At 46.0% G+C, this 26,673-nt stretch overlaps 1 protein-coding gene across 1 annotated transcript in view; it reads right to left on the bottom strand.

The window, feature by feature from the left end:
* The window catches only part of ENTHD1 (ENTH domain containing 1), a 96,269-nt gene that overhangs the window by 54,890 nt on the left and 14,706 nt on the right, over positions 1-26,673 (bottom strand). The window contains exons 4-5 of the mRNA XM_056524013.1: positions 21,042-21,154; positions 5,293-5,425 (exon numbers count right to left, since the gene is read on the bottom strand). Coding sequence (XP_056379988.1) covers positions 5,293-5,425; positions 21,042-21,154 — 246 coding nt within the window. The remainder of the gene's footprint in view (positions 1-5,292; positions 5,426-21,041; positions 21,155-26,673) is intronic.

Below are 26,673 nucleotides of genomic sequence, written 5' to 3'. Positions count from 1 at the left end.
CAGGCCCCTGCCACAAAATAAGCCAACCCAGGCCCAGACTAACAATCCTCCTGCTCACACAGTTATGGTAATATATTTAATTACCATTGCTAATGAGCAGGAGCCATGAAAATACTGTGTGTGCGGTACTACATGATACACAGTCCTGAGTTGGACTTTATATCCTGCATTCTATCTTTCCAGAGGAATGATAATTTCTCTGCCTCCTGGGCTTTACATGGTTCAACTCCCGACCTGAGATTTCAGGAGTCCAAGGAGTCCAGTCCTGCATTAGCTCCAGCTCCAATGACTGACACCAGGAAAAAGCACACACAATGCTTACCAAATCCCCCATCACCCCCACCTAACCTATCTCATACCACAACATACCTCCCTTGTCCAAAAACTTACAAAACAATAATTACTTAAAAATTACAAACCATAATAGCATTACAATAGAATAACAAAAAGAAAAATAACATGGTCCAGGTTCAGTGACATTTAAGCCCTTTCCCTTATATAATGAGGGGGGTGGAAGCTATGGTGGCATGCACTAGCCCTTCACCAGGATCAGAGGATGGCAGGACAGGTACCATAACTAAAATTTTAAAGCTAACCCTCTCAACTTTCCCTAACTACTTTCTAACAATATCCATGGCCAACTGACCCTATGAACTCCACCTTCAGACACCGTGCATTCCACATGTGGTACCTAACCACTAAGCTCTCTAGTGCTCCAATATTGGCCAATCAAGTTCTTAAATGCCCCATACACCCACTCATGACAGGTAAGGCTGCCTAGTTGTCCAGCCAATGGAGAAACCCACACTGTTGTAGACCCCAATATTAAAGTAAATACAGACAGGTAGTGCAGGTGACACTGATGACAATGATACTTACCTGGTCCCGTTCCATGCTCTGGTTCTTCTGTAATCTTCCGCCGTATGTTCTGTTCCGGGGCCAACTTGTAGCATGGGTGGAGCTTTGTCACATCACCGCTAATGACGTCATGAAGCTCCGCCCATACTCCATGTCGGCACAAGTACTGAACATTTGGCAGAAGATTGCAGAAGGACCAGAGCACGAAACAGGACCAAGTAAGTACCGTTATAATCAGTGTCACCTGCACTACCTGTATGTACCAACAGGTTAGTGCAGGTGAAACTGATGACAGATTTCCTTTAAAGGGACAGTGAAGCAGGAAGTGGCCCATGCTTTCCAGCGTGTTCCCATACTCCTCCTGGACACATCCCGTTTCATTGGATTTTTGGGAAAATGTGATTTCCTGCATCTGCTATATAACCCATGAATTAGGTTTGAAATCCTGCCTTATTTCTCTTTATAGGAGTTCAGCCTTTATTTTTACAGCACACAAAACACATTTAGCAAACAAAAAAAAAAAGAAATCACAAGTATTGGGATTCCAAGCACTATAGGAAGAAGAAAGGGTATTTAGTGCTTCAATTATGCAGTTTAAAGGTGTGATGTATTGTTATTAACCACTTTGCATACATTCACACATGCATATTTTGCTGCAGATCTTTTGCTACTGATTTTTATACCCATTGATTTCAATAATTTTAAAATTCAGCAGCAGAAAATCTGCAGCAAAATATGTATGGATGAATAGGGATTCCTTTGCAAATTGTACATTGCATTTATGTTGTGTGTAAATAGCTTCAGTCTGTTTTGACCAAGCCCCTGTCACGGTCCGGGCTGGCGGCAGGTGAGGATACTGGAGGTGGATCCTCTGTGCCAGAGAGGCGATGATGTGGGCCGTACCGGGGGATCGGTTCTAAGGAGTTACTGGTTTTCACCAGAGCCCGCTGCAAAGCGGGATGGACTTGCTGCGGCGGTAACTCCCAGGTCGTATCCCCTGATAGCGACTCGACCTCTTTGGCAGCTGAGACTGGCGCGGTACACAAGGACAAGGCTAAGGCAAGGTCAGATGGAGCAGAAGGTCAGGGCAGGCGGCAATGGTTCGTAGTCAGAGGCAACAGCAAAGGGTCTGGATACTAAGGCTAGGGATTCACACAGAACGCTTTCTCAGGGCACTAGGGCAACAAGATCCGGCAAGGACAGGAAGGGGAAGTGGGTTTTTCTATGTTTTACACTGATTGGACCAGGCACCAATTAGTGGTGCACTGGCCCTTTAAATTTTAGTAAGCCGGCGCGCGCGCGCGCCCTAGGGAGCGGGGCCACGCGCACCGGGAAGAAGCAGCCATAGGCGTGCAGTGAATGACATGGGACGCGATCCGAGAGCGGGCACGTGCCGTCCCGCGGATCGTGTCCCCTCCGGTGACAGGGGAGCAGCGCTCGCGGTCAGCGGCGCTGACCGGAGCGCTGCATACAGAGGAACGCCGCAAGAGCTCCTGGGAGGCAGCGGGACCCGGAGCGCTCGGCGTTACAGCCCCCTTTTTCAAATCTGAAATGTCTCTTTAAGGGTATGTTAACACTGCAGAATTTGTACAGAATGTCTGCACGGAATATTCTGCATGGAAATTCCACTGCAGCAGAGTACCATTGATTTCAATGGGATTTTGCTGCACTGTTCACATGGCAAAATTTCCGCTGTTCACATCTGCTGCGGAAATTCTGATTTCAGCGACCGCAGTAAGAATAGTTATGTTCATTCTTTCTCCACAAGGAAATGCATGGCTGTCTGTCGGGAACAAAAGCAGGACACCGCGGGAGCGCTGGAGCTAAGTGAAGGTTTATTTTTTTATATCCAACACAATGGGCATAGTTACAAACACCCTGCCCTCCGCTAAATAAATAAACCCTTTAAAAACAACCTATGGACCAGAGACGTGCTGAGCAACTGAGTTTTCATGCACTAAAAATGGTTGTGTCCCCTTTGAACTTCATGCCAACACTAATAATAAACATGGAAATGTTCTTTTTAATGCCCTTAGGTAACCATTACCATGCATGACATGCTGGCCTGAGAATACAGAGTATATCTGCACCTGGATTGTTCATTTCATTATATTACCTCATCTTTTCAGTTTGTGGTGTAACCACAGGTACAGGATGGCACATGCAGGAAATACAAGCAACCAAGGCGGCTTTCTCACATATGTCTCCCATTATAGCTGCTTTAAAAGGGGTACTCCACTGGAAAACTTTTTTTTTTTTTTTTTTAATCAACTGATGCCAGAAGGTTAAACAGATTTGCAATTTATTTCTATTTAAAAATCTTAATCCTTCAAGCACTTATCAGCTGCTGTATGCTCCACAGGAAGTTCTTTTCTTTTTGAATTTCTTTTCTGTCTGACCACAGTGCTATCTTCCGACACCTCTGTCTGTCTCAGGAAATGTCCAGAGCAGGATGGGTTTGTTATGGGGATTTGCTCCTACTCTGCACAGTCCCTAAAATGAACAGAGGTGTCAGCAGAGAGCCCTGTGGTCAGGCAGAAAGGAAATTCCAAAAGAAAAGAACTTCCTCTATAGTATATTGTAGCTAAGTACTGGAAGGATTAAGATTTTTTAATAGAAATAATATAAAAATCTGTTTAACTGTCTGGCATCAGTTGATTTAAAAAATAAAATAAAAAATGTTTTCCAGCGGAGCACCCCTTTAAATGTAATTCTGTTGGGGAAAAAACAATAAAAGGTTCAGAAGTTTAATTATTGAAAGGTTTTTTAACCCCATTTTACTCAGGAAACGTTTAACTATGTCAAAGTAGGAAAGTTCTATTGCCATGGTGGTGTGTCACAGTCATGGTGCAGGTACAGCTGGTTCCATAACCTGTGGGTTTTAGTGGCATTATAACACTAACATGCAGTTCTAACAGTGAGGCTATGTTCACATGGCAGAATTTCTGTGCAGAATTCGGCAGATGAATTCCGCACAGACATTCCACATCAGCAGATTCCCATTGATTTGAATGGGATTCTGCTGCATCGTGCACACGGCGGAATTTCCGCAGTAGATGTTTCTGCTGTGGAAATCCAGATTCTGTAGTCTACAGAAAGAATAGACTTGCCTAATCTTTGCAGAATCCGCACAAAAAAGCATTGCCGTCTATGAGACGGTGCTTTTCTGAGCGATCATAGCCCCGGCATGTTTGGAGATCTGGAGATAACTCTGATCCCAGCTGTTTAACTTTTTAATAGTGACAGCAGCACCTGGGCTACTCCCCATGTAAGCCCATCAATATCCCTGTGACAAAGTGCCAATGGGTTAACATGGACATAGGGTTCCATTAGCGGGTTCAAGACCACGTTCACACGACAAAGTTTCCGTACGGAAAAATTTACTGCACTTCATGTACAATGGGATTCCGCTGTTCTATTCAGACAGTGGAATTTATGCTGTGAAAATTCAGCATTCCGCAAAACTATAATTCCAATCCCATAATTTTGCAAAATTGTGGGCAGAATCTCAGGGAACCTAATGGCGCTTGAATTTTGTCAGAATTCTGTGTTTAGAGAACATCAGAATTCCACCACAATTCTGGAAGAATTGGTGCGAAATAGCAAAAAATTCCACTATGTAAACAAGGTATAAGGGTGCTCTTACATGCAGTGCTACAGACATAGCCAATTTAATGTTAGTTTGACCCAACACATCATGTTATCTAAACCTAGTACAGTGCTTCCCAACCAGCATGCTGGGAGTTGTAGTTTTGTAACAGCTGGAGGCACATTGGTTGGGAAACACTGGCCTAGTATGTAGAGGCTATGACTAAAGTTGTACCTTCAAGGGGTACACCGAAAGAAAATAATACATTTTCAAATCAACTGGTGCCAGAAAGATTTGTGAATAATTTCTATGTAAAAATCTTAATCCTTCCAGTGATTATCAGCTGTTGTATGCTCCAGAGGAAGTTGTGTATTTCTTTCCAGTATGATTACAGTGCTCTCTACTGCCACCTCTGTCCATGTCAGGAATTATCCAGAGCATGAGTATATCCCTATAGCAAGCCTCTCCTGGCTCAGACAGTTCCTGACATGGACAGAGGTGGCAGCAGAGAGCACTATGGTCAGACTGGAAATAACTACTCAACTTCCTGTGGAGCATACAGCAGCTGATAAGTACTGGAAGGATTAACCAGTTGATTTGAAAACATGTTTTTTTTTTTCTCTGGAGTACCCCTTCAAGGCAGTTATACCAAATCTGGGAACATTTTTAACAGTTTTCCACTCCTTTTTCAACCCCGCCGTTTCCAATAGAAAATTTTTTTTTTCATACCAATATTCAGCAGTTTACCCACGCTGCTTGTGAAAAAAATGTCACTATGTTAATTGTAACAATCTCATCTTAATACAGTGATACAGAGCCTGAATATATAAGTAAAATCTAATTACCTCTGCAGATTATCATACCTGCCTTCAGAGGATCCGGAGGGGACACCACCACATCTAAAGGAACAGGTGCTGCTCGTTGATCTTCAGAGCTTGCGTGTAATAATTGGGCCTTATCGTCACAAATCATTAAATCCTACAAAGTGTAAAAGTAAGTACAGCTGTAAAATCGAGCAATTATATCCGGGAAATACAGTACAAACAGAGCTGATGGCACAAAGACACTAAGTCCGCTTTTTTACTGTATTTAGTTTTAACTCTATAATGGCCTTGTTCTATGAATTGCTTAATAAAAGGTGATATCAAGCCAAAAGTGGTCAAAATAAAAACAGCCCTTGAAAATCCATCAGCCCCTGAGCTGCTTAGAGAGAGCTGAGCAGGTCAAACGGTTAGAGAACCAGTGAATATAGATGAGGAAGGTGTGTGTGCCTCAGCCAATCAGGGACAATCCAATCCACACACGTTACACTAAAGAGCTGCTCTCTCAGTTGAGGAGAAGGGAGTGTCATTTTGCAAACGGGTGCCAACTGTCATCATGTGTGCTAAGAACTACTGGACTTCCTCCCTGGAGAAAAAGCTGAGAGAAATAGGGTATGTGCTTAGCAAAGATTACACTTGTATATTACAGAGTTATATAACTTTAAAGGGGTTATCCAGGAAAAAAAAACTTTTTATATATATCAACTGGCTCCAGAAAGTTAAACAAATTTGTAAATTACTGTCACGATGCCGGCTGGCAGGAGGTGGATCCTCTGTGCCTGAGAGGGATTGGCGTGGACCGTGCTAGTGGACCGGTTCTAAGTCACTACTGGTGTTCACCAGAGCCCGCCGCAAAGCGGGATGGTCTTGCTGCGGCGGTAGTGACCAGGTCGTATCCACTAGCAACGGCTCAACCTCTCTGACTGCTGAAGATAGGCACGGTACAAGGGAGTAGACAGAAGCAAGGTCGGACGTAGCAGAAGGTCGGGGCAGGCAGCAAGGATCGTAGTCAATAAGGTAATAGCAGGAGGTCAAGTACACAGTATGGACAAACACAGTAACGCTTTCACTAGGCTCTAAGGCAACAAGATCCGGCAGGGGAGTGCAGGGGCAGAGATCAGATATAGTCTGGGAGCAGGTGGAAGCTAATTGGGCCAGGCACCAATCATTGGTGCACTGGCCCTTTAAGTCTCAGGGAGCTGGCGCGCGCGCGCCCTAGAGAGCGGAGCCGCGCGCGCCAGCACATGACAGCAGGGGACTGGAACGGGTAAGTGACCTGGGATGCGATTCGCGAGCGGGCGCGTCCCGCTGTGCGAATCGCATCCCCGATGGCCATGACAGTGCAGCGCTCCCGGTCAGCGGGACCGACCGGGGCGCTGCGGAGAGAGAGACGCCGTAAGCGCTCCGGGGAGGAGCGGGGACCCGGAGCGCTAGGCGTAACAGTACCCCCCCCCTTAGGTCTCCCCTTCTCTTTGTCCGGTAACTGCCTCCCCTGGGATGAGGACACCGGGAAAGAATGGAGGGATTCTTCAACGGCAGGCAGTACAGCAGGAGTGGGAATGGGGAGGGAGGGCAGAGGGCGAGGCCTGGCACGGGGCAGTGTGACACCAGGACGGGGGCCATGAGGAGGCACCGAGGCTTGCCTGACTGGACTGGGAGGGGGGGAGAGGCACTTCTTATGGCAGGCAGAGTCCATAAAGACCTTAGGGAGACCGGATACAGGGGGAACCACAGGGTCACGGCAGGGAGTACTGGGAACCGGTTTAAGGCAGTCCTTGAAACAAGAGGTACCCCAGCTCTTGATCTCCCCTGTGGACCAATCCAGGGTTGGGGAATGGTGTTGAAGCCAAGGTAGTCCAAGGAGAATTTCGGAAGTGCAATTGGAGAGGACCAAAAACTCAATTTTTTCGTGATGAGGTCCGATGCACATTAGGAGGGGCTCCGTGCGGTAACGCACGGTGCAATCCAACCTGACTCCGTTGACCGCGGAAATGTAGAGTGGCTTGACGAGACGGGTCACCGGGATGCGGAATTTATTCACCAAGGACTCCCGAATAAAATTCCCAGAGGCACCAGAGTCCAGGCAGGCCACGGCTGAGAGGGAGGAGTTGGCTGAAGGAGAAATCCGCACGGGCACCGTGAGACGTGGAGAAGCCGACTTTGAATCAAGAGACGCCACACCCACGAGAGCTGGGTGCGAGCGTGCGTTTCCCAGACGTGGAGGACGGATAGGGCAATCCACCAAGAAATGTTCGGTACTGGCACAGTACAGACAAAGATTTTCTTCCCTACGGCGATTCCTCTCCTCCTGGGTCAGGCGAGACCGATCCACTTGCATGGCCTCCTCAGCGGGAGGCCTAGGCGTAGATTGCAACGGAGACTGTGGGAGAGGTGCCCAGAGATCTAAGTCTTTTTCCTGGCGGAGCTCTTGATGTCTCTCAGAAAAACGCATGTCAATGCGAGTGGCTAGATGAATGAGTTCATGCAGGTTAGCAGGAATTTCTCGTGCGGCCAGAACATCTTTAATGTTGCTGGATAGGCCTTTTTTAAAGGTCGCGCAGAGGGCCTCATTATTCCAGGATAGTTCAGAAGCAAGAGTACGGAATTGTATGGCGTACTCGCCAACGGAAGAATTACCCTGGACCAGGTTCAGCAGGGCAGTCTCAGCAGAAGAGGCTCGGGCAGGTTCCTCAAAGACACTTCGAATTTCCGAGAAGAAGGAGTGTACAGAGGCAGTGGCGGGGTCATCGCGGTCCCAGAGCGGTGTGGCCCATGACAGGGCTTTTCCAGACAGAAGGCTGACTACGAAAGCCACCTTAGACCTTTCAGTAGGAAACTGGTCCGACATCATCTCCAAGTGCAGGGAACATTGCGAAAGAAAGCCACGGCAAAACTTAGAGTCCCCATCAAATTTGTCCGGCAGGGACAAGCGGAGGCTAGGAGTGGCCACTCGCTGCGGAAGGGGTGCAGGAGCTGGCGGAGGAGATGGTTGCTGCTGTAGCAGAGGCAGAAGTTGCGACTGAAGTTGCTGCACCATGGTGGACACTTCCGACAGCTGGTGGGTTAGATGGGCGATCTGTCGGGATTGCTGGGCGACCACCGTGGTGAGATCAGAGATAGCTGGCAGGGGAACCTCAGCGGGATCCATGGCCGGTTCTACTGTCACGATGCCGGCTGGCAGGAGGTGGATCCTCTGTGCCTGAGAGGGATTGGCGTGGACCGTGCTAGTGGACCGGTTCTAAGTCACTACTGGTGTTCACCAGAGCCCGCCGCAAAGCGGGATGGTCTTGCTGCGGCGGTAGTGACCAGATCGTATCCACTAGCAACGGCTCAACCTCTCTGACTGCTGAAGATAGGCACGGTACAAGGGAGTAGACAGAAGCAAGGTCGGACGTAGCAGAAGGTCGGGGCAGGCAGCAAGGATCGTAGTCAATAAGGTAATAGCAGGAGGTCAAGTACACAGTATGGACAAACACAGTAACGCTTTCACTAGGCTCTAAGGCAACAAGATCCGGCAGGGGAGTGCAGGGGCAGAGATCAGATATAGTCTGGGAGCAGGTGGAAGCCAATTAAGCTAATTGGGCCAGGCACCAATCATTGGTGCACTGGCCCTTTAAGTCTCAGGGAGCTGGCGCGCGCGCGCGCCCTAGAGAGCGGAGCCGCGTGCGCCAGCACATGACAGCAGGGGACCGGAACGGGTAAGTGACCTGGGATGCGATTCGCGAGCGGGCGCGTCCCGCTGTGCGAATCGCATCCCCGACGGCCATGACAGTGCAGCGCTCCCGGTCAGCGGGACCGACCGGGGCGCTGCGGAGAGAGAGACGCCGTAAGCGCTCCGGGGAGGAGCGGGGACCCGGAGCGCTAGGCGTAACAATTACTTATATTAAACAATCTTAATCCTTTCAGTACTTATGAGCTAATGAAGTTGAGTTGATCTTTTCTGTCTAAGTGCTCTCTAATGACACGTGTCTCGGGAACCGCCCAGTTCAAAAGCAAATCCCCATAGCAAACCTCTTCTACTCTGTGCAGTTCCTGAGACAAGCAGAGATGTCAGCAGAGAGCACTGTTGCCAAACAGAAAACAACAACTCAACTTCAGCAGATGATAATTATTGAAAGGATTAAGATTTTTTAATAGAAGTAATTTACAAATCTGTTTAACTTTCTGGAATCAGTTGATATGAAAAAAAGTTTTTTCATGGAATACCCCTTTAACATGTGCAGCTATATAAAGGCAATTTCATATGGCTGGAGTCCTCCTTTAAGGTAAGAAAAAAAATGTATAATCCAGCAGAATACAGAGTGTACCTCCCACGTGCCTGGTTTTTAAAGGAATAATCTAGTGCAACAGGTTTCAAAATGGACAGAGCTTTACAGGGTTATTCCAAGATTAAAGTTTCGGTGGAAAACAACTTTTTTTTTAAATCAACTGGTGCAGAAAGTTAAACAGATTTGTAAATAACTTCTAGTTAAAAATCGTAATCCTTCCAGTACTCATCAGCTGCTATATGCTCCATACAAAGTTATTTTCTTTTTTAATTTCTTTTCTGTCTGACCACAGTGCTCTCTGCTGACACCTCTTTCCATGTCAAGAACTGTCCAGAGCAAGATAGGTTTGCTATGGGGATTTGCTCCTACTCTGGACAGTTCCTGATACAGACAGAGGTGTCAGGAGAAAGCTCTGTTGTCAGACAGAAAATAAATTTAAAAAGAAAAGAACTTCCTGTGGAGCATACAGCAGCTGATAAGTACTGGAAGAGTTAAGATTTTTCAATATAAATAATTTACAAATCTGTTTAACTTTCTGGCACCAGTTGATAAAAAAAAAGTTGTTTTCCACCAAAGTACTCCTTTATAGGTTATCACCTTAGATCAGAGCTGATCAAACCTCTGGGACCTCTACTAAACATAACAACATAGGTCCCTTGTCTCCTGAGTGAATTAATCAATAGTGTGCATGCTCCATTCCCTCTGTGGGACATCAGAAGATAGCAAAAAGCTGTATTTGACTATCTTCAGAAGCCAATACAGAGTTAATGGAGCAGAGGCTCAGCATGCATGTTACTGCTTCATTAACTATTTTTGTGATCATTGGGGGTCCCAGTGGTTTACCCTAAATATTTAGCTTAAAGGAGAACTACGGGTTTGAAAAATGTATCCCCTATCCTAAGGATAGGGGATAAGTTTCAGATCGCGGGGGTCCAACCGCTGGGGCCCCCCGCGATCTCCTGTACGGGGCCCAGCTCTCTGGTTAGAGAGGGCGTGTTGACCACCGCACGAAGCAGCGGCCGACACGCCCCCTACATACACTGCTATGGGAGAGCCGGAAATTGCCGAAGGCAGCGCTTCGGCTCTCCCATAGCAGTAAATGGAGGGCGCGTGTCAGCCGCCGCCTCGTGCGGTGGTCGACACACACTCTCTATGCAGAGAGCCGGGGCCCCGTACGGGAGATCGCGGGGGGCCCCAGCAGTCGGACCCACCGCGATCTGAAACGTATCCCCTATCCTTAGGATAGGGGATAAAATTTACAATCCCGTAGTTCTCCTTTAATATCTCCTGTTCTGTTTATAGGTGATAACTTATCATTTTGGGATAACCACTTTTATAAAAGTAAACAGTTTTTCTAGATGTTACTAGGGGGATTTCAAATGTCCCATGATATGGATAGATGATAACTAGGTGATTGTGAGGATTCAAGCACTGCAACTTCTCACAAGAACAAAGAACATAGGTCCCTAAGTGAGTGGAGAAGGGTTGTGCATGCTCTGCCTCCACTCCATTCACTCTGTATGGGACTTCCAAAGATGGCCAAGAGCTGAACCCGGCTATCCCCATATAGGGTAGAAAGGAGAAACAGGTAGGAAAAAATGCTATGTACAGAAGAGCTGTGCAGCCAGGGCTAAAGCAATACATTTTCTTTATTGTGGTAAGCACAATACAGTCAGATGAGCTGCTTACATTTGACCCCTCCTACCCCCATCCATTTAGTACCTGATGGGCCCCATGGTGCGCTCTGCTTTACTTTGTTACTTTGCTACTTCTAGAGTTGGGAGGAGGTTGAGCATGTACGCTGTCTCGCTATTTCCTCAGGGGACAAGGGATCTCCATATTCGTGATCGGTTGGAGTCCCTGCATTGGCACCCCCTACCGATCAAGTGGTTATTACCAATCCTGTCAATAAGTAATAACTTTTAATCTTGGGATAGCCCCTTTTAACAAAAGTAAACGTCTTAGGAGGGTTACTAGGTGTTCCTAGGTGGATTTAAAATGTCCGATGAATGGAGGGTCTGGAATGTGACTCAAATCAACAACGGTATATAACGGTAGTGGTCACAAGTAAACTGAGCCTGCAGTGTTAGGTCAACCAAAGGAAATGATTCTGAGAGCCCACTATCGATTTGACCTGAATAGTAGCATGTCCCCTTCAGGCTATATGCTTCATGTAGTTTTCTGTCGGACCCACTACAGTTACCCTTATATCCATGAAGGGCCAGTCTAATACCACATACAATGTATATTATCTTTAATACTACAACAACCAATACATAAAGGGGTGCTCCACCCCTTGACATGTTATCCCCTATCCAAAAGGATAGGGGATAAGATGTCTGATTGCAGGGGTCCCGCCGCTGGGGACCCCCACAATCTTGGCTTCGGCACCCCAGACATTAGATGCACGGAACAAACTTTGCGTGACATCACGGCCATTCCCCGATCACCCCCTACCATAGACTTGCATTGAGGTGGCGTGACCGTGATATCACGATCGGGGCGCGGCTGTGATGTCATGCTCCTCCAGTGCTGAACCCGACGCTCTAAATGAATGGCGGGTGCAGCAGGAAGATTGCCGGAGTCCCTTTGGATAGGGGATATGATGTCTAGGGGCGGAGTACCCCTTTAATCCAATTAAAGGACAATTTTTATTTTATGATTCTACTTATTATATGTCAGCACTTGTTTATTGTCATATCACAACAAATTATGGCTTCATTGGGGATTTCCTCTGCTGCTGCAGACAAAAACAGAATTACCATTTATTTAGCTTGTTGTTATTTTGTATTCGACAACTATCTTCTGGTGCCCTGGATCCATTAGTTTAGATTGCAGTCATTTTATCCTGTGATGCACTCCTGTCCCTTTTTCCCATTTCACTAAATCACTACAGACTTGACTTGCGAAAGTGTCAACTGTATTGTAATTTCTAATAAATATATTTTACGAGACAAAAAAACAATGGTAATATCGTCTTGATGGTCTTTTGCTACAAAAGAACTTCAGACCAGAAAGATTTTAGGATTTAGTGTTTCACAAAATGCATGTGATCGGGGGTTGTCAGCCATCCTTAAAGGGGTATTCCAGGAAAAAACTTTTTTTTATATATCAATTGGCTCCAGAAAGTTAAACAGATTTGTAAATTACTTCTATTAAAAAATCTTAATCCTTTCAGTACTGTACAGTACAGCTTCTGAAGTTAAGGTTGTTCTTTTCTGTCTAAATCCTCTCTGATGACACCTGTCTCTGGAAACGCCCAGTTTAGAAGCAAATCCCCATAGCAAACCTCTTCTAAACAGGGCGTTTCCCAAGACAGGTGTCATCAGAGAGGACTTAGACAGAAAAGAACAACCTTAACTTCAGGAGTTCATAAGTACTGAAAGGATTAAGATTTTTTTAATAGAAGTAATTTACAAATCTGTTTAACTTTCTGGAGCCAGTTGATATATATATAAAAAAGTTTTTTCCTGGAATACCCCTTTAAATTCACAAACAGCTAGTAAATATAGAAGAGATCCTTAGCCCGGCACCCCAGAGTTCAGAACATTTATGTTCACAATGCCGATTTTGAGTGGCTGTAGTCGTGACGTCACACCCCCTTCATTCATGTCCATGGGAGGGCGTGACACCCCCTCCCATAGACATGCATGGAGGGGGAGCGTGATGTCACAACAACGGCCACCCAAAACTGGCGCCGGGGTGCCAGGCCAAAGATTGCGGGGAGTCCCAGCATCCAGACCTACCACAATCAGACATCTTATCCACTATCCTTTGGATAGAGTATAAGATGTCTAGGGGTGGAGTACCCCTTTAACGTGATGGCCATTATTGCCATTTTACAGTTCACTGTAAATGCTGCTAATGTGTATTTATTATCACCTTCATATGTTTAAAATTAATGCTTGTTTGGGTTTGTGATATTTGGCTCTGCATTTCATTGATTCATTGTCAAGTCACGGTTGTAGCAACAAACACTAATCTAGTGGGCAAGAAAGTTATGCAAATTACTTTTATTTAAAAATCATAATCCTTCCAGTAAGTATCAGTTGCTGTATACTACAGAGGAAGTTTTGTAGTTCTTTCCAGTCTGACCACAGTGCTCTCTGCTGCCACCTCTGTCCATGTACAGAACTGTCCAGTGCAGGAGAGGTTTGCTATAAGGATTTGTTTCTACTCTGGACAGTTCCAGAGTAGAAGCGGACAAATTTGGCAGCAGAGAGCACTGTGGTCAGACTGGTAAGGACTACACAACTTCCTCTAGAGCATACAGCAGCGGATAAGTACTGGAAGGATAAGGATTTTTAGATTTTTAGAAGGAATTTACAAATTTGTATAACTTTCTGTTACCAGTTGATTTGAAAACATGTTATTTTTTTCAACTGGAGTACCCCTTTAATGGTTATACCTACATACAACAATTACTTTGTATATAGTTAAAATATAAACACCTACAAAAATAGAAACCAGGTAAAATATAGGAGACATAAGAGTCATCTTTTTTTAGGATTCAGTAGAATATTTTTACTTGGAGCAGAGAGTATGTTAAAAGAACATAGATGAAGGTCTGATCTACCCTTTACAATGAGCCACCATTGTTGCTATAGAAACATGCAATTTGCTTTATTTAGTTATGTTGGAAAGTGAACGGGGAAGAGACTGCTTTGCCTTTTTATTTTATTGACTTCACATTTCACTTGCCCTAGAAATCTCTCATGGTTTACTGCCAAACTATGCCTAGAACCCTTTGTAGATAAGATTCTGTAAGAACATCTTTCCTCTTGATTAATGTTTATATAAAGGTGACCTACCTTCGAAAACTTTACATATAGTTATTAATTTATCTGGTTTTTGCTTAGTAAGCATGCATAGCTATACTTTTCTCCCCTAGCATTGGGATTACAGACTATGATCAGAGCAGGAAACTAAAGGCTAAAATGATGATGGTATTTTCATAAAGGGCCCTGGGTGCTGTCAAACTAAAAGAATAAAGCATACTTACCTGCCTTGCACCCCTGCTGCTGCAGTCCTGCTGGCTCTCGGTCCCCAGCCCTCTTGACTTCTTCCTGCCTCCTTTTTGTGGCCACAATGCAGGAACTGCCAACAACAGTGACCACATCACAGGAAGAAGTCAAGAGGGCTGGGGATGAGTAGCAGGTAGGACTGCAGTGGTGGAGGAGCAGGGAAAGTGAGTATGCACTTATTTATTTTGGGAGCATTCGGGGCCCTTTCTAAAAAAATATGTTAGCTCCTGGATAATTCTAGTAACCCATTCCATCTGCCCCATGTAAATTAACAGAACAGATCAGGAAGGTAGGAAACAAACTCAGTAACTGTGTTCACTCCATACACATCTACAGCCAACACCTGCCACTAATGGCTGACATCAGTATAATCAATACTTTTAAATAGTGATTGCTGCATTTAGGAGGTGTCCACCCTTTGAGACCTTTTATTGGCACCCCTGCTACACAGTCACAGGGAGACAATCTATTACTATGGCAGTCTTCTCCCATGTATGGTGGATATGCTTGTACAACCTACTTTGGGCATGCTATACTAGCAGAGCTTACAGATCACAGATTTAGCAGATCAATGCAATGTAATAGCAACGTAATGCAAATTGATCTGTAAAGCAAAAAAAAAAAATCATTACTTATTAAAGTCCACTAGGGGACAATCATTTCAGCAGGCGGAAAAATACGGGTGAAACTTAAAAATCAATCTCATTGCCAGAAACTAGCAAAACTCATGTGATCAGACAGGCTGCCTGACATTCCATCTTGAAAGTTCAATAGACGTGAGTGAGTTTAGAAACTAGTTGAAGGTCCGTGTGTTCACACCCTGTCCGATTGCTAGATAAAATAGTGTATTCTCTTCCCATTCTAAACCACGTGACTGATATAATGCAAGTCTACAGAACCATCTCAGTCCATAGACAGAGAGCAGAGAGAGTAGTGCACGGCAGCGTGCTGCTCTCCTTGATCATTCTACTGATTGGTCAGGGTCTAAACACTCTGACCGTGAAAAACTTTGCATGTTAAAAGTTTTTTCTCTGACAGGTACACTTTAAAGAATATTCACCATCAACACCCTATTCCAAATTATTATGCAAATTCTATTTAAGTGTCACAAAGATTAAATATTTAGTTTTTCAGTGTAACTCATGGGTGGCATTGTGTCTCGGCTCTTTTGATCACTAATAACAATCTCAGACACCTGTGATAATTAGATTGCCAGGTGAGCCCAATTTAAGGAAAAACTACTAAAGGTGGGTGTTCCACACTATTAAGCAGATCATCATTTTCAAGCAATATGGGGAAGAAAAAGGATCTATCTGCCACCGAAAAGAGTGAAATAGTTCAATGCCTTGGACAAGGTATGAAAACATTAGATATTTCACAAAAATGTAAGCGTGATCATCGCACTATTAAGAGATTTGTGGCTGATTCAGAGCACAGACGGGTTTGTGCAAATAAAGGCAAATTGAAGAAGAATCCTGCCAGATCCATGCATCGGATCAAGAGAGCAGCTGCTAAAAAACCATAACATAGCAGCAAACAGATATTTGAAGCTGCTGGTGCCTCTGGAGTCCCACGTACATCAAGGTGTAGAGTCCTCCAGAGTCTTGCAACTGTGCATAAACCTTTTATTTGGCCACCACTAACCAATGCTCACAAGCAGAAAAGGCTGCATTGGGCAGAAAAATGCATGAAGACTAATTTTCAAACAGTCCTGCTCACTGATGAGTGCCGTGCAACACTGCATGGTTGGTGGACGGCCACCCTGTTGCAACAAGGCTGCGACATCAGCAAGGCGGTGGTGGTGTCATGTTTTTGCCCGTATCATGGGAAGAGAACTGGTCGGCCCCTTTAGGGTCTCCGAAGGTGTCAAGATGAACTCTGCAAACTATGTGGAGTTTCTGACTGACCACTTTCTTCCCTGGTACAGAAGGAAAAACTATGCTTCCCGTAATAAAATCAACTTCATGCATGACAATGCACCATCTTATGCTGCAAAGAATACCTCATCATACAGCATCAATGGCTGCTATAGGGATAAAAGGAGAGAACGTCATGGCCTCCATCCTCCCCTGACCTCAATCCTATTGAGAAACTTTGGAGCATCCTCAAACAAAAGATCTATGAGGGTGGGAGGCAGTTTACATCCAAACAGCAGCTCTGGGAGACTATTCTGACATCTTTCAAACAAATTCAAGCAGAAACTGTCAAAAAACTCACAAGTTCAATGGATGCAAGACTCGTGAAGCTGCTATCAAATAAGGGGTCCTATGTTAAAATGGAACGTGACCTGTTAACATGTTTAAAAAGTTAAAATGTTGTTAAAAGTTTGAAAAAGCTTTTGATTTCAGTTAATATGCTGCAAACACAACAAATGACAATTTTCAGTTCTTTACAACCTATAAAGTGTTTTGAAACTTACTGTGCGTAATAATTTGGAACAGTGCATTGTAAATTTTGTATGTTAAAAAAAAATCCTGTTATCATTAGGAGGTTTGTTCAATAAAATTTTAATTGTACTCTTAATAGTTGAAAACATGAGAATTATGCTGATTGTTATTTACATTAATTATTTAGGTAAATGAGAAAAATACAATTTGCATAATAATTTGGAACAGGGCGTATTTCTTAAGTGCACACAGATCACCAAAAATTTACAGTGTTTGAAGCCATCCCCAGCTTCCATGTACTATGAGCCAAGTAGTTTTAGATATTATTGTTAAAGGGATACTCCGGCCCTGAGACATCTTATCCCCTATCCAAAGGATAGGGCATAAGATGTCTCACTGTGGGGGTCCCACCGCTGGGGACCCCCAGAATCTTTTATTCGCCACCCACCTGTTTGAGCTGCACACCGCAATGCCAGCTCACAAACAGCCGGGTGGCGACCACGGGGCCGGAGAATTGTGATGTCACGACTGACTCCGCCCCCGTGTGACGTCCCCCCCCCGCGCCCCCGCTATGCAAGTCTATGGAAGGGAGCGTGACGGGGGTTACCTCACACGGGGATGGAGTCGTGACGTCATGATTCTCCGGCCCCGTGGTCGCCTCCCGGCTGTTTGTGAGCTGGCACCGTGGCATGCAGCTCAAACAGGTGGGTGGTGAATACAAGATTGCAGGGGTCCCCAGCGGCGGGAGCCCCGCGGTGAGACATCTTATCCCCTATCCTTTGAATAGGGGATAAGATGTCTCAGGGCCAGAGTACCCCATTAAAGGAGTACTGTGGTGCAGGACAAGTTAGCCCCTATCCAAACATGCCCCCTCCATGTATCTCTATGGGAGAGCTGGAGATTCACAAACGCTGCATCACCGGCTCTCTCGTAGACATACATGGAGGAGGTGTGTCGGCCACCGCTTTGTGTGCAGGCTGACACAGCTCCATTGATTGAGAGAGTCTGAACGCCGAGCACTAGATCACGGTGGTCCCAGCATTCAGGCCTCCAGCGATCTGACTCTTATCCTCTATCCCTTGGATAGGGGATAAATAGTTCTGCACCACAGTGTCAGGATTCGGCAGGCTGGTGGTGGATCCTCTGTGTCAGTGAGGGAATTGGCGTGGACCGTACCGGAGGACCGGTTCTAAGTTGCTACTGGTTTATAAATCTCAGAGAGCCGGCGCGCTCGCCCCCTAGGGAGCGGGGCTGCGCGCTCCGGGACTGAGCATACAGAGGACGGGTCAGGTGAGGAGATTGGGATGCGACCCGCGGGCGGGCGCGTCCCGCTACCCGGATTGCATCCCCGCCAGCAGTGACAGTACAGTGGGTCTGACCGGGGCGCTGCAGAGAGGAGAACGCCGCAAGTGCTCCGGGGAGGAGCAGGGACCCGGAGTGCTCGGCGTAACAGTACCCCCCCCCCTTAGGTCTCCCCCTCTTTTTATCTGCATGTCCCTTAATACGAGACGAGGTCAGTGGGAGCGACTCTTGAGTCTCCTTCCAGACAATGGAGAAGTCCCGGGTTACTTCATCTACGGCAGGAACTCCAGAAGAAGTGGGAATGGGGAGGGAGGGCAGAGGGTGAATCTTGCCACGGGGCAGAGTGGTACCAGGAAGGAGGCTATGAGGAGGTAAGATCTCTGCTTGCTTTTTGCAGAAAACATCAGAAAAGTCCTGGTAAGCCTTGGGAGGACCCGTTAAAGGTGGAACCTCAGGGGTTAGACAAGTGGGAACAGATGTGAGGCATCGTTTGTGACAAGAAGGACCCCAATTTTTGATCTCCCCGGTGGTCCAGTCGAGGGTGGGAGCATGACGTTGGAGCCACGGCAGGCCGAGAAGAACTTCAGAGGTGCAGTTAGGCAGAACGAAAAATAAAAAATTTTCATGGTGAAGTCCAATGCTCATGGGCAGGGGTTCAGTGCGGCAGCGCACAGTGCAGCCCAATTTTTCTCCATTAACAGAAGAGATAGAGAGCTGTTTGACGAGACGGGTTACTGGGATACTGAACCTATTAACGAAAGAGGCCAAAATAAAGTTTCCTGCAAAACCTGAGTCCAAGAAGGCCACTGCTGAGAAGGAGGAGTTGGCAGAAGGAGAAATCCGCACAGGTACAGTCAGACGGAGAGGCAGAATTTACACCAAGAGACGCCACTCCCACGTGAACAGGGTGCGTGCGTGCGTTTCCCAGACGCGGAGGATGAATAGGGCAGTCCACTAGGAAATGTTCGGTACTAGCACAGTACAGGCATAAATTTTCATTTCTGCGACGAGACCTCTCTTCTTGGGTCAGGCGAGACCGATCCACTTGCATAGCCTCCTTGACGGGAGGCACAGGAGTAGATTGCAGAGGATTCTGGAAGAGAGGTACCCAGTGATCAAGGTCCTTTTCTTGGCGGAGCTCCTGGCGTCTTTCAGAAAAAGGCATATCAATGCGGGTGGCCAACTGGATAAGCTCAGACAGGGTGGCAGGAATTTCTCTGTAGAGGCAGAAGCTGCTGTAGCATGGCGGTCAACTGCGACAGCTGTTGTCCTTGTTGCGCGATCTGTTGGGATTGCTGGGCGACCACCGCGGTTAGGTCAGAGAGACTTGGCAGCAGCACCTCAGCGGGATCCATGGTCGGATCTACTGTCAGGATTCGGCAGGCTGGTGGTGGATCCTCTGTGTCAGTGAGGGATTGGCGTGGACCATACCGGAGGACCGGTTCTAAGTTGCTACTGGTTTTCACCAGAGCCCGCCGCAAAGCGGGATGGTCTTGCTGCGGCGGTAGCAACCAGGTCGTGTCCACCGGTAGCGGCTCAACCTCACTGACTGCTGAGACTGGCGTGGTACAGGGGGACTAGACAGAGGCGAGGTCAGACGTAGCAGAAGGACAGGGTAGGTGGCAAAGGTTCGTAGTCAAGGGCAACGGCAGAAGTTCTGGAACACTGGAAATGGATACACACAAAAACGCTTTCACTAGGCACTAGGCAACAAGATACGGCCATGACAGGAAGGGGAAGTGAGTTTTTATAGGGAAGGTACAGGTGCAGGACTGATTGGGCCAGGCGCCAATCAATGGCGCACTGGCCCTTTAAATCTCAGAGAGCCGGCGGGCGCGCGCCCTAGGGAGCGGGGCCGCGCGCGCCGGGACTGAGCAGACAGAGGACGGGGCAGGTGAGGAGATTGGGATGCGACCCGCAAGCGGGCGCGTCCCGCTACGCGGATCGCATCCCCACCGGCAGTGACAGTGCAGCGCTCCCGGTCAGCGGGTCTGACCGGGGCGCTGCAGAGAGGAGAACGCCGCGAGCGCTCCGGGGAGGAGCAGGGACCCGGAGCGCTCAGCGTAACACACAGTATTCCTTTAAAGTATTCAAGTGGCACTGACCCAGAAAAATGTGCGATGGCGCACGTACTGAAGTATGTTATCTTCCTTGCTTAGCTCTAATTCCCCTTCAGGTTACATTTCTGGGAGTCCCTTCCTACAGAAAGGGGACAGTGGTTGTGGGTTATGTTTTAAAGCCCAAACATTCTATTGTGGCCTATCTCACAGACACAGGATTGTGACCAAATGTCACAGAAACAAGCTTTGTAAGAGTTAATAAATCTGGAGCACAGGCGCCTTGGTTTACATGAGAAGCACTGAATGCAGTTATAGCACATAAGTATTCAGGATGACAGTGAATGCGCTCATTAACGCTAATGTTACATTTTTCTGGATTTTTTTCCTGTGCTGCTTCCTGCAATCCATTTATTAGTTTATTCTAATTTTAAATCAAATCCACATTCAGGGCTGTGACTTTTTTCTCGCTCAGGGATTTATATTGTAATGTAATGTAAGTAATAATTCACACAGTCACATAGGCTACAATTACTGTTTGCACAAAAAAAAATTCTTCAATCATGAGCCCGGCCTAATAAAGTGCACATTGTTAGCTCATGTTCTGACTGATCCGGTATGAAATCTTATGTTATTGAGAAACACTGAACTTACAATCAGTTCCAATGGCATTTAATGCTCATCACAGACCTTGTCACATCGGCTTTATAGAGTAATCAGGAAACGTTGATTTACCTGAACAGGTTGGGAGCTGCTGATTTTCTCTACAGTGCAGGAAGGTGAATCGATACTTGGTTTTTTAATGTGTTGTGCTTGTTGCTTCTCTATCACTGATCCAATATCGGGAGCTGAAAAAAAGTAGATTATTAAACTAATAATAGTGAATACTGACATTTTTGTAACATGTTTAACATAACCTAGTTCATAAAACAGATGAAAAGCGACCCATCCTTGTTCATATGTACCTATACAGTGACTTTTTGGGGGGTAGATACAGCATACAGCAAACATATGTATAGACAGAATCCAATCCCTGAACATACAGATATAGTAAACCATAAAGGGGTGCTCTGCTGTAAACATCATATTAGCTCCGGTAACCCCCTCTGGTCCCCAGCTGCGCTCCTATTCTGCTCAAAAACTCTGACTTCTAGGCCCCGAGTGACATCAGGGCCTGGAGTGTCACATTGCCCCTCAGTCAATTACTGGCCGAGATGGGACATCGCAGGGGCAGGTGGGGACCGGAGGGGGTCACCGGAGCCACCGCTGGAGTGTAGGAGGTAAATGAAAGTTCTGAAGAAAAAAAAAAAAAACTTCCACTGGATAACCCATTTAACTTGACATTTAACACATGAGGTGTCACTGTAAAGTTAAAGTTTGCTATATTTGTTGGCTATCTTGGTATATACTATGTCTTATCATATGATGACTCCATGTTAAATTCAGTGACTTTTTAGGAAAGTAGATACTGTGTACAGTGAACATTAAAGAGGACCTGTGGCCAACTTCAAAAAAATTAGATTGCATTTTCATTACAAATCTTAGGTCACTCAGTCTGATCACACACCTTAAAATAGTTTCTTGGCCTTTCTTGTGGTATTCTGGCTTTATACATCTTATCCCCTATCCAAAGGATAGGGGATAGGATTTATGATAGCAGGGGTCCTGCAGCTGGGGACCCCCACGATCTCGGTGCAGCCCTCGGCATTCTGTGCTGGGCGATGCCTCCGAGACGGGGACGTGATGTCATGGCCACACCCCTTAGTGATGTTACACCACGCCCCCTCCATTCATGTCTATGAGAGGGGGTGACTACTGTCACGCCCCTTCCCATAGACATGAATGGAGGGGGTGGCATGACATCACTAGGGGGCGTGGCCTAACATCACATCCCCGTCTCAGAGGCAGCGCCCAGCACAGAATGCCGGGAGCTGCACTGAGATTGCGGAGGTCCCCAGAGGCGGGACCCCTGCGATCATACATCTTATCCCCTATCCTTTGGATAGGGGATAAGATGTATAAAGCCAGAATACCCCTTTAAGTGATCATAACCGCTCTAAAACATTATTTAGAGATGTATGAGAGCTGTGGCAGTTCTTCTGCCTATCTATGCATGTTAGCCAAATCCCCTAGATGTTTCTCCTGTGGTTCTGTGACCTATTCTCTGAAGTATTGTGGCTTATTGTTAGTAGTTTTGCTCCTAATTTGTTGCTATGATCCCTTGGGTCTTGAAGTTCAGTATCTAATGATTGGTTCTGCAGACAAGTCCTGGAATCAATTATTTTAATTCCCTAAGAAAGGAAGGGACGACAATACGATGACCAAAGTGACCGCATGATAGTGCATATCTTATGCCTTGAAAAATTAAGAATCCTAAGTAAAGAGAAGTAAATATATAGAAATGAAGTGCTGCGTTCACAAAGAATATAGAAAATATGCAAAGGAAACTAAACCAGTTCTGTTGTCTTTGGGCTTAGGAGTTGGTAACATTGTTTCGCACAAATGCACAAGGGTCTCTGAACATTTTGATACTGACGGCTATTATGATACTCACACTGGGGCAGATAAAAAAAATATACATATCAAACTATCATAGACCGTCTGCAAATATGCCATATTAATCACAGTGGCTCATGTTGTTCAACAAATCTCACACATCTGTAGAATGTCTAGTTTAGGTAATTCATTAGTTGGATTTTTGGTGCACAACGGCACATAAACGCTAGTGTTGCTCGCGAATATTCGCAATTCGAATATTATTCGCGAATATCGCATATTCGCGAATTCGCGAATTTCGCGAATATAGCGCTATATATTCGTAATTACGAATATTCGTTTTTTTTTTTTTTTTTTTTCTTCACAGTACACATCACAGTGATCACCCCTCTCTGCTTCCAGCTTGTGTGGTGTAAAGAAGGCTGTAATACTACTGTGTGAGACTGGCGCGCGAAAATTCGCATATGCGAAAATTAGCATATGCTAATTTTCGCATATGCGAATTTCCACATATGCTAATTGTCGCATACGCGAAAATAAAACGAGAATATAACGAATATGCGAATATTCGCGAATATATGACGAATATTCGTCCATATATTCGCGAATATTCGCGAATTCGAATATGGCCTATGCCGCTCAACACTAATAAACGCTCCAACCCCTTTTAATGAAGCCATTCCCTCTTGTTGTGCATGGCTGGAAGTATCTACAAAGTGTATAAAACACATACACAATGTTATCCACCTCATATAAGCAAGTTTTTAGTTGTTTTATTTATTATTTTTATTTACACTCATAAACATTGAGCTGCATTTTCCTGTGTTATTTTTTACACAAATAGCCATATCCATTTTTGGCAGTGTGCTACTCTTTTCATTTGATGACAGGCTATGCCATGTATTTACAGAAGCAGGGAGTCCTGTCAAAGTCTGGACTTCCTGCTCCTGTACACTGAGCAGCGCTGCATACAGGGAGCCAGGATGTAATGAGTGAGCGGATATGCATGCAGCATTTACGTTCAGCTCATGGCACATATTTGCTGGGCTGAATGAGAGTGCGCCCTGTCAGTAAATGAGGCTTTGAAATATTTCTTCCAGTATAAATCAGTAGGATGCAGATTTTGATACAAAATCCACATGAAAAAAAATAAGCCCCCTGACGAAGCATAATGCGAAACGTATGTTGGGATTGGAGCTGGTAGGTTGGCAGCATACATAGCAGGATGTCTCATTGTTTTCAGCTTGTTTTCCTTAATCATTTATCCCTTTGCCCCTCATCTATTTAAAGCATGCATGTCTCTTGTATCACCTTTTAATAATATCTATGTGGTTGCACCACTTTACCCTGGATTCAGCTGAGAGATTTAGTGGCAATCCTTTTATGGACTATTTTACCCTGTAATCCATGTACATTTGCTCCTTTTCTGCACCTGTCACTCCAGTGCCTTTGTTTTAAAGGGGTATGCCGGTGGAAAACGTTATTTTTTTTTTCAAATGAACTGGTGCCAGAAAGTTAAACAGATTTATAAATTACTTCCATTAAAAAAATCTTAATCCTTTCAGTAGCTTTTAGCAGCTGTTTGCTACAGAGGAAAATCTTAAATTTTTTTTTGTGTTGCCTACAGTGCTCTCTGCTGACACCTGATGCCCGTATCAGGAACTGTCCAGAGCAGGATAAAATCCCCATAGCAAACCTATGCTGCTCTGGAAAGTTCCTGACATGGACACAGGTGAGCACTGTGATTTCAAAAAAGAAATTCAAAAAGTAAAGAATTTCCTCTGTAACATACAGCTGCTAAAAAGTACTAAAGGGATTAAGATTTTTTAATAGAAGTAATTTACAAATCTGTTTAACTTTCTGGCACCAGTTCATTTAAAAAAAAAAAAAAGTTTTCCACCGGAGTACCCCTTTAACCTGTTAAGGACATAGGACGTTCTCTAACGTCCTCACTACCTGGGTTTTAATGCCCAAGGACGTTAGAGAACGTCCTGTTGTATTTCCGGTCTCTGCCGCTCGCCGGGCAGAGATCGGAACTGGATGCCTGCTGAAGGACATGTAGGCCCCCCATGTCGGCGATCGCCGCAAATCGCAAGGGAAATCGCCCTTGCGATCTGCGGTGATACCGGGCTGAACGAGTCTCTGGGACCCGACCGCCCGGTAATTTTGCATGATCCCGGCTGTCACAGACAGCCAGGACCATGCTGAAGTATCGGAGCGAGGTGGCAAGCCTGCCACCTCCTCCGATCCCCTGCGATCCGTTGGTTAACTAACCGACCAATCGCAAGGGGGGGCGGTTACTTCCTCCCGTCCTGCCCGGCCCCTGGAAGTCCAGAGAGGACGGGAGGAAGACCGGAGGACGCAGCGGGGGACGGGGGAGTGCTGGGGACCAGCCCCGGTACTTACCTCGTCCCTGAAGACCCGGATCCCGGCGAGGAAGATGGCGGCGGCGGCGACAGGTGAGTAGATCTTTAGCTGCGGTCGGGCCCTTTCCAGCAATGCACGTCGCCGTAAAGCGACATGCATTGCTGTAATGGGACCCTGTATACTACAACTCCCAGCATGCCCAGACAGCCCTTGGCGTCTGGGCATGCTGGGAGTTGCAGTTTTGCAACATCTGGAGGTCCACAGTTTGGAGACCACTGTGCCCTTCCAGATGTTGCAAAACTACACATCCTCAGCATGCCCTTACTGTCCAGGCATGCTGGGAGTTGTAGTTCTGTAACATCTGGCCCTTCAGATGTTGCAGAACTACAACTCCCAGCATGCCTGGACAGTTTTGGCATACTGGGAGTTGTAGTTTTGCAACATCTGGAAGGGCACAGATTGGGAACCACTGTATTAGTGGTCTGCAAACTGTAGTCCTCCAGATGTTGCAAAACTACAACTCCCAGCATGCTGGGAGTTGTAGTTCGGCAACATCTGGCTCTAAAGATGTTGCCGAACTACTACTCCCAGCATTCCTGAGAATGCTGGGAGTTGTGGTTTTGCAACAACAGGAGGCACACTGGTTGGGAAACATTGTCTGTTTCCTAACTCAGTGTTTCCCAACCGTGTGCCTCCAGCTGTTGCAAAACTATAACTACTAGCATGCACTGATAAACTGTGCATGCTGGGAGTTGTAGTTTTTTAACAGCTGGAGGTCCCCTCCCCCCTGTGAATGTACAGGGTACATTCACATGGGCAGGGGGCTTACAGTGAGTATCAGGCTGCAAGTTTGCGATGCTGCAAATTTTGCGCGGCAGCTCAAACTCACAGCGGGAACTCGCTGTAATCCCCCGCCCGTGTAACTGTACCCTAAAAACACTACACTACACTACACTAACACAAAATTAAATAAAAAGTAAAAAAAAACACTACATATACACATACCCCTACACAGCCCCCCTCCCCTCCCCAATAAAAATGAAAAACGTCCGGTATGCCACTGTTTCCAAAATGGAGCCTCCAGCTGTTGCAAAACAACAACTCCCAGTATTGCCGGACAGCCGTTGACTGTCCAAGCATGCTGGGAGTTTTGCAACAGCTGGAGGCACCCTGTTTGGGAATCACTGGCGTAGAATACCCCTATGTCCACCCCTATGCAAATCCCTAATTCAGGCCTCAAATGCGCATGGCGCTCTCACTTTGGAGCCCTGTCGTATTTCAAGGCAACAGTTTAGGGTCACATACGGGGTATAGCCGTACTCGGGAGAAATTGTGTTACAAATTTTGGGGGGCTTTTTCTCCTTTAACCCCTTATGAAAAGGTGAAGTTGGGGTCTACAACAGCATGTTAGTGTAAAAAAATAAATTTTTTACACTAACACGCTGGTGTTGCCCTATATTTTTCATTTTGACAAGAGGTAAAAGGGAAAAACGCCCCCCAAAAT

Source organism: Hyla sarda, chromosome 6 (genome assembly GCF_029499605.1).
Source record: "Hyla sarda isolate aHylSar1 chromosome 6, aHylSar1.hap1, whole genome shotgun sequence".
Lineage (NCBI taxonomy): Eukaryota > Metazoa > Chordata > Amphibia > Anura > Hylidae > Hyla > Hyla sarda.
Note: the sequence above shows the minus strand (reverse complement) of the source record. Positions and strands in the feature narration are given on the sequence as shown.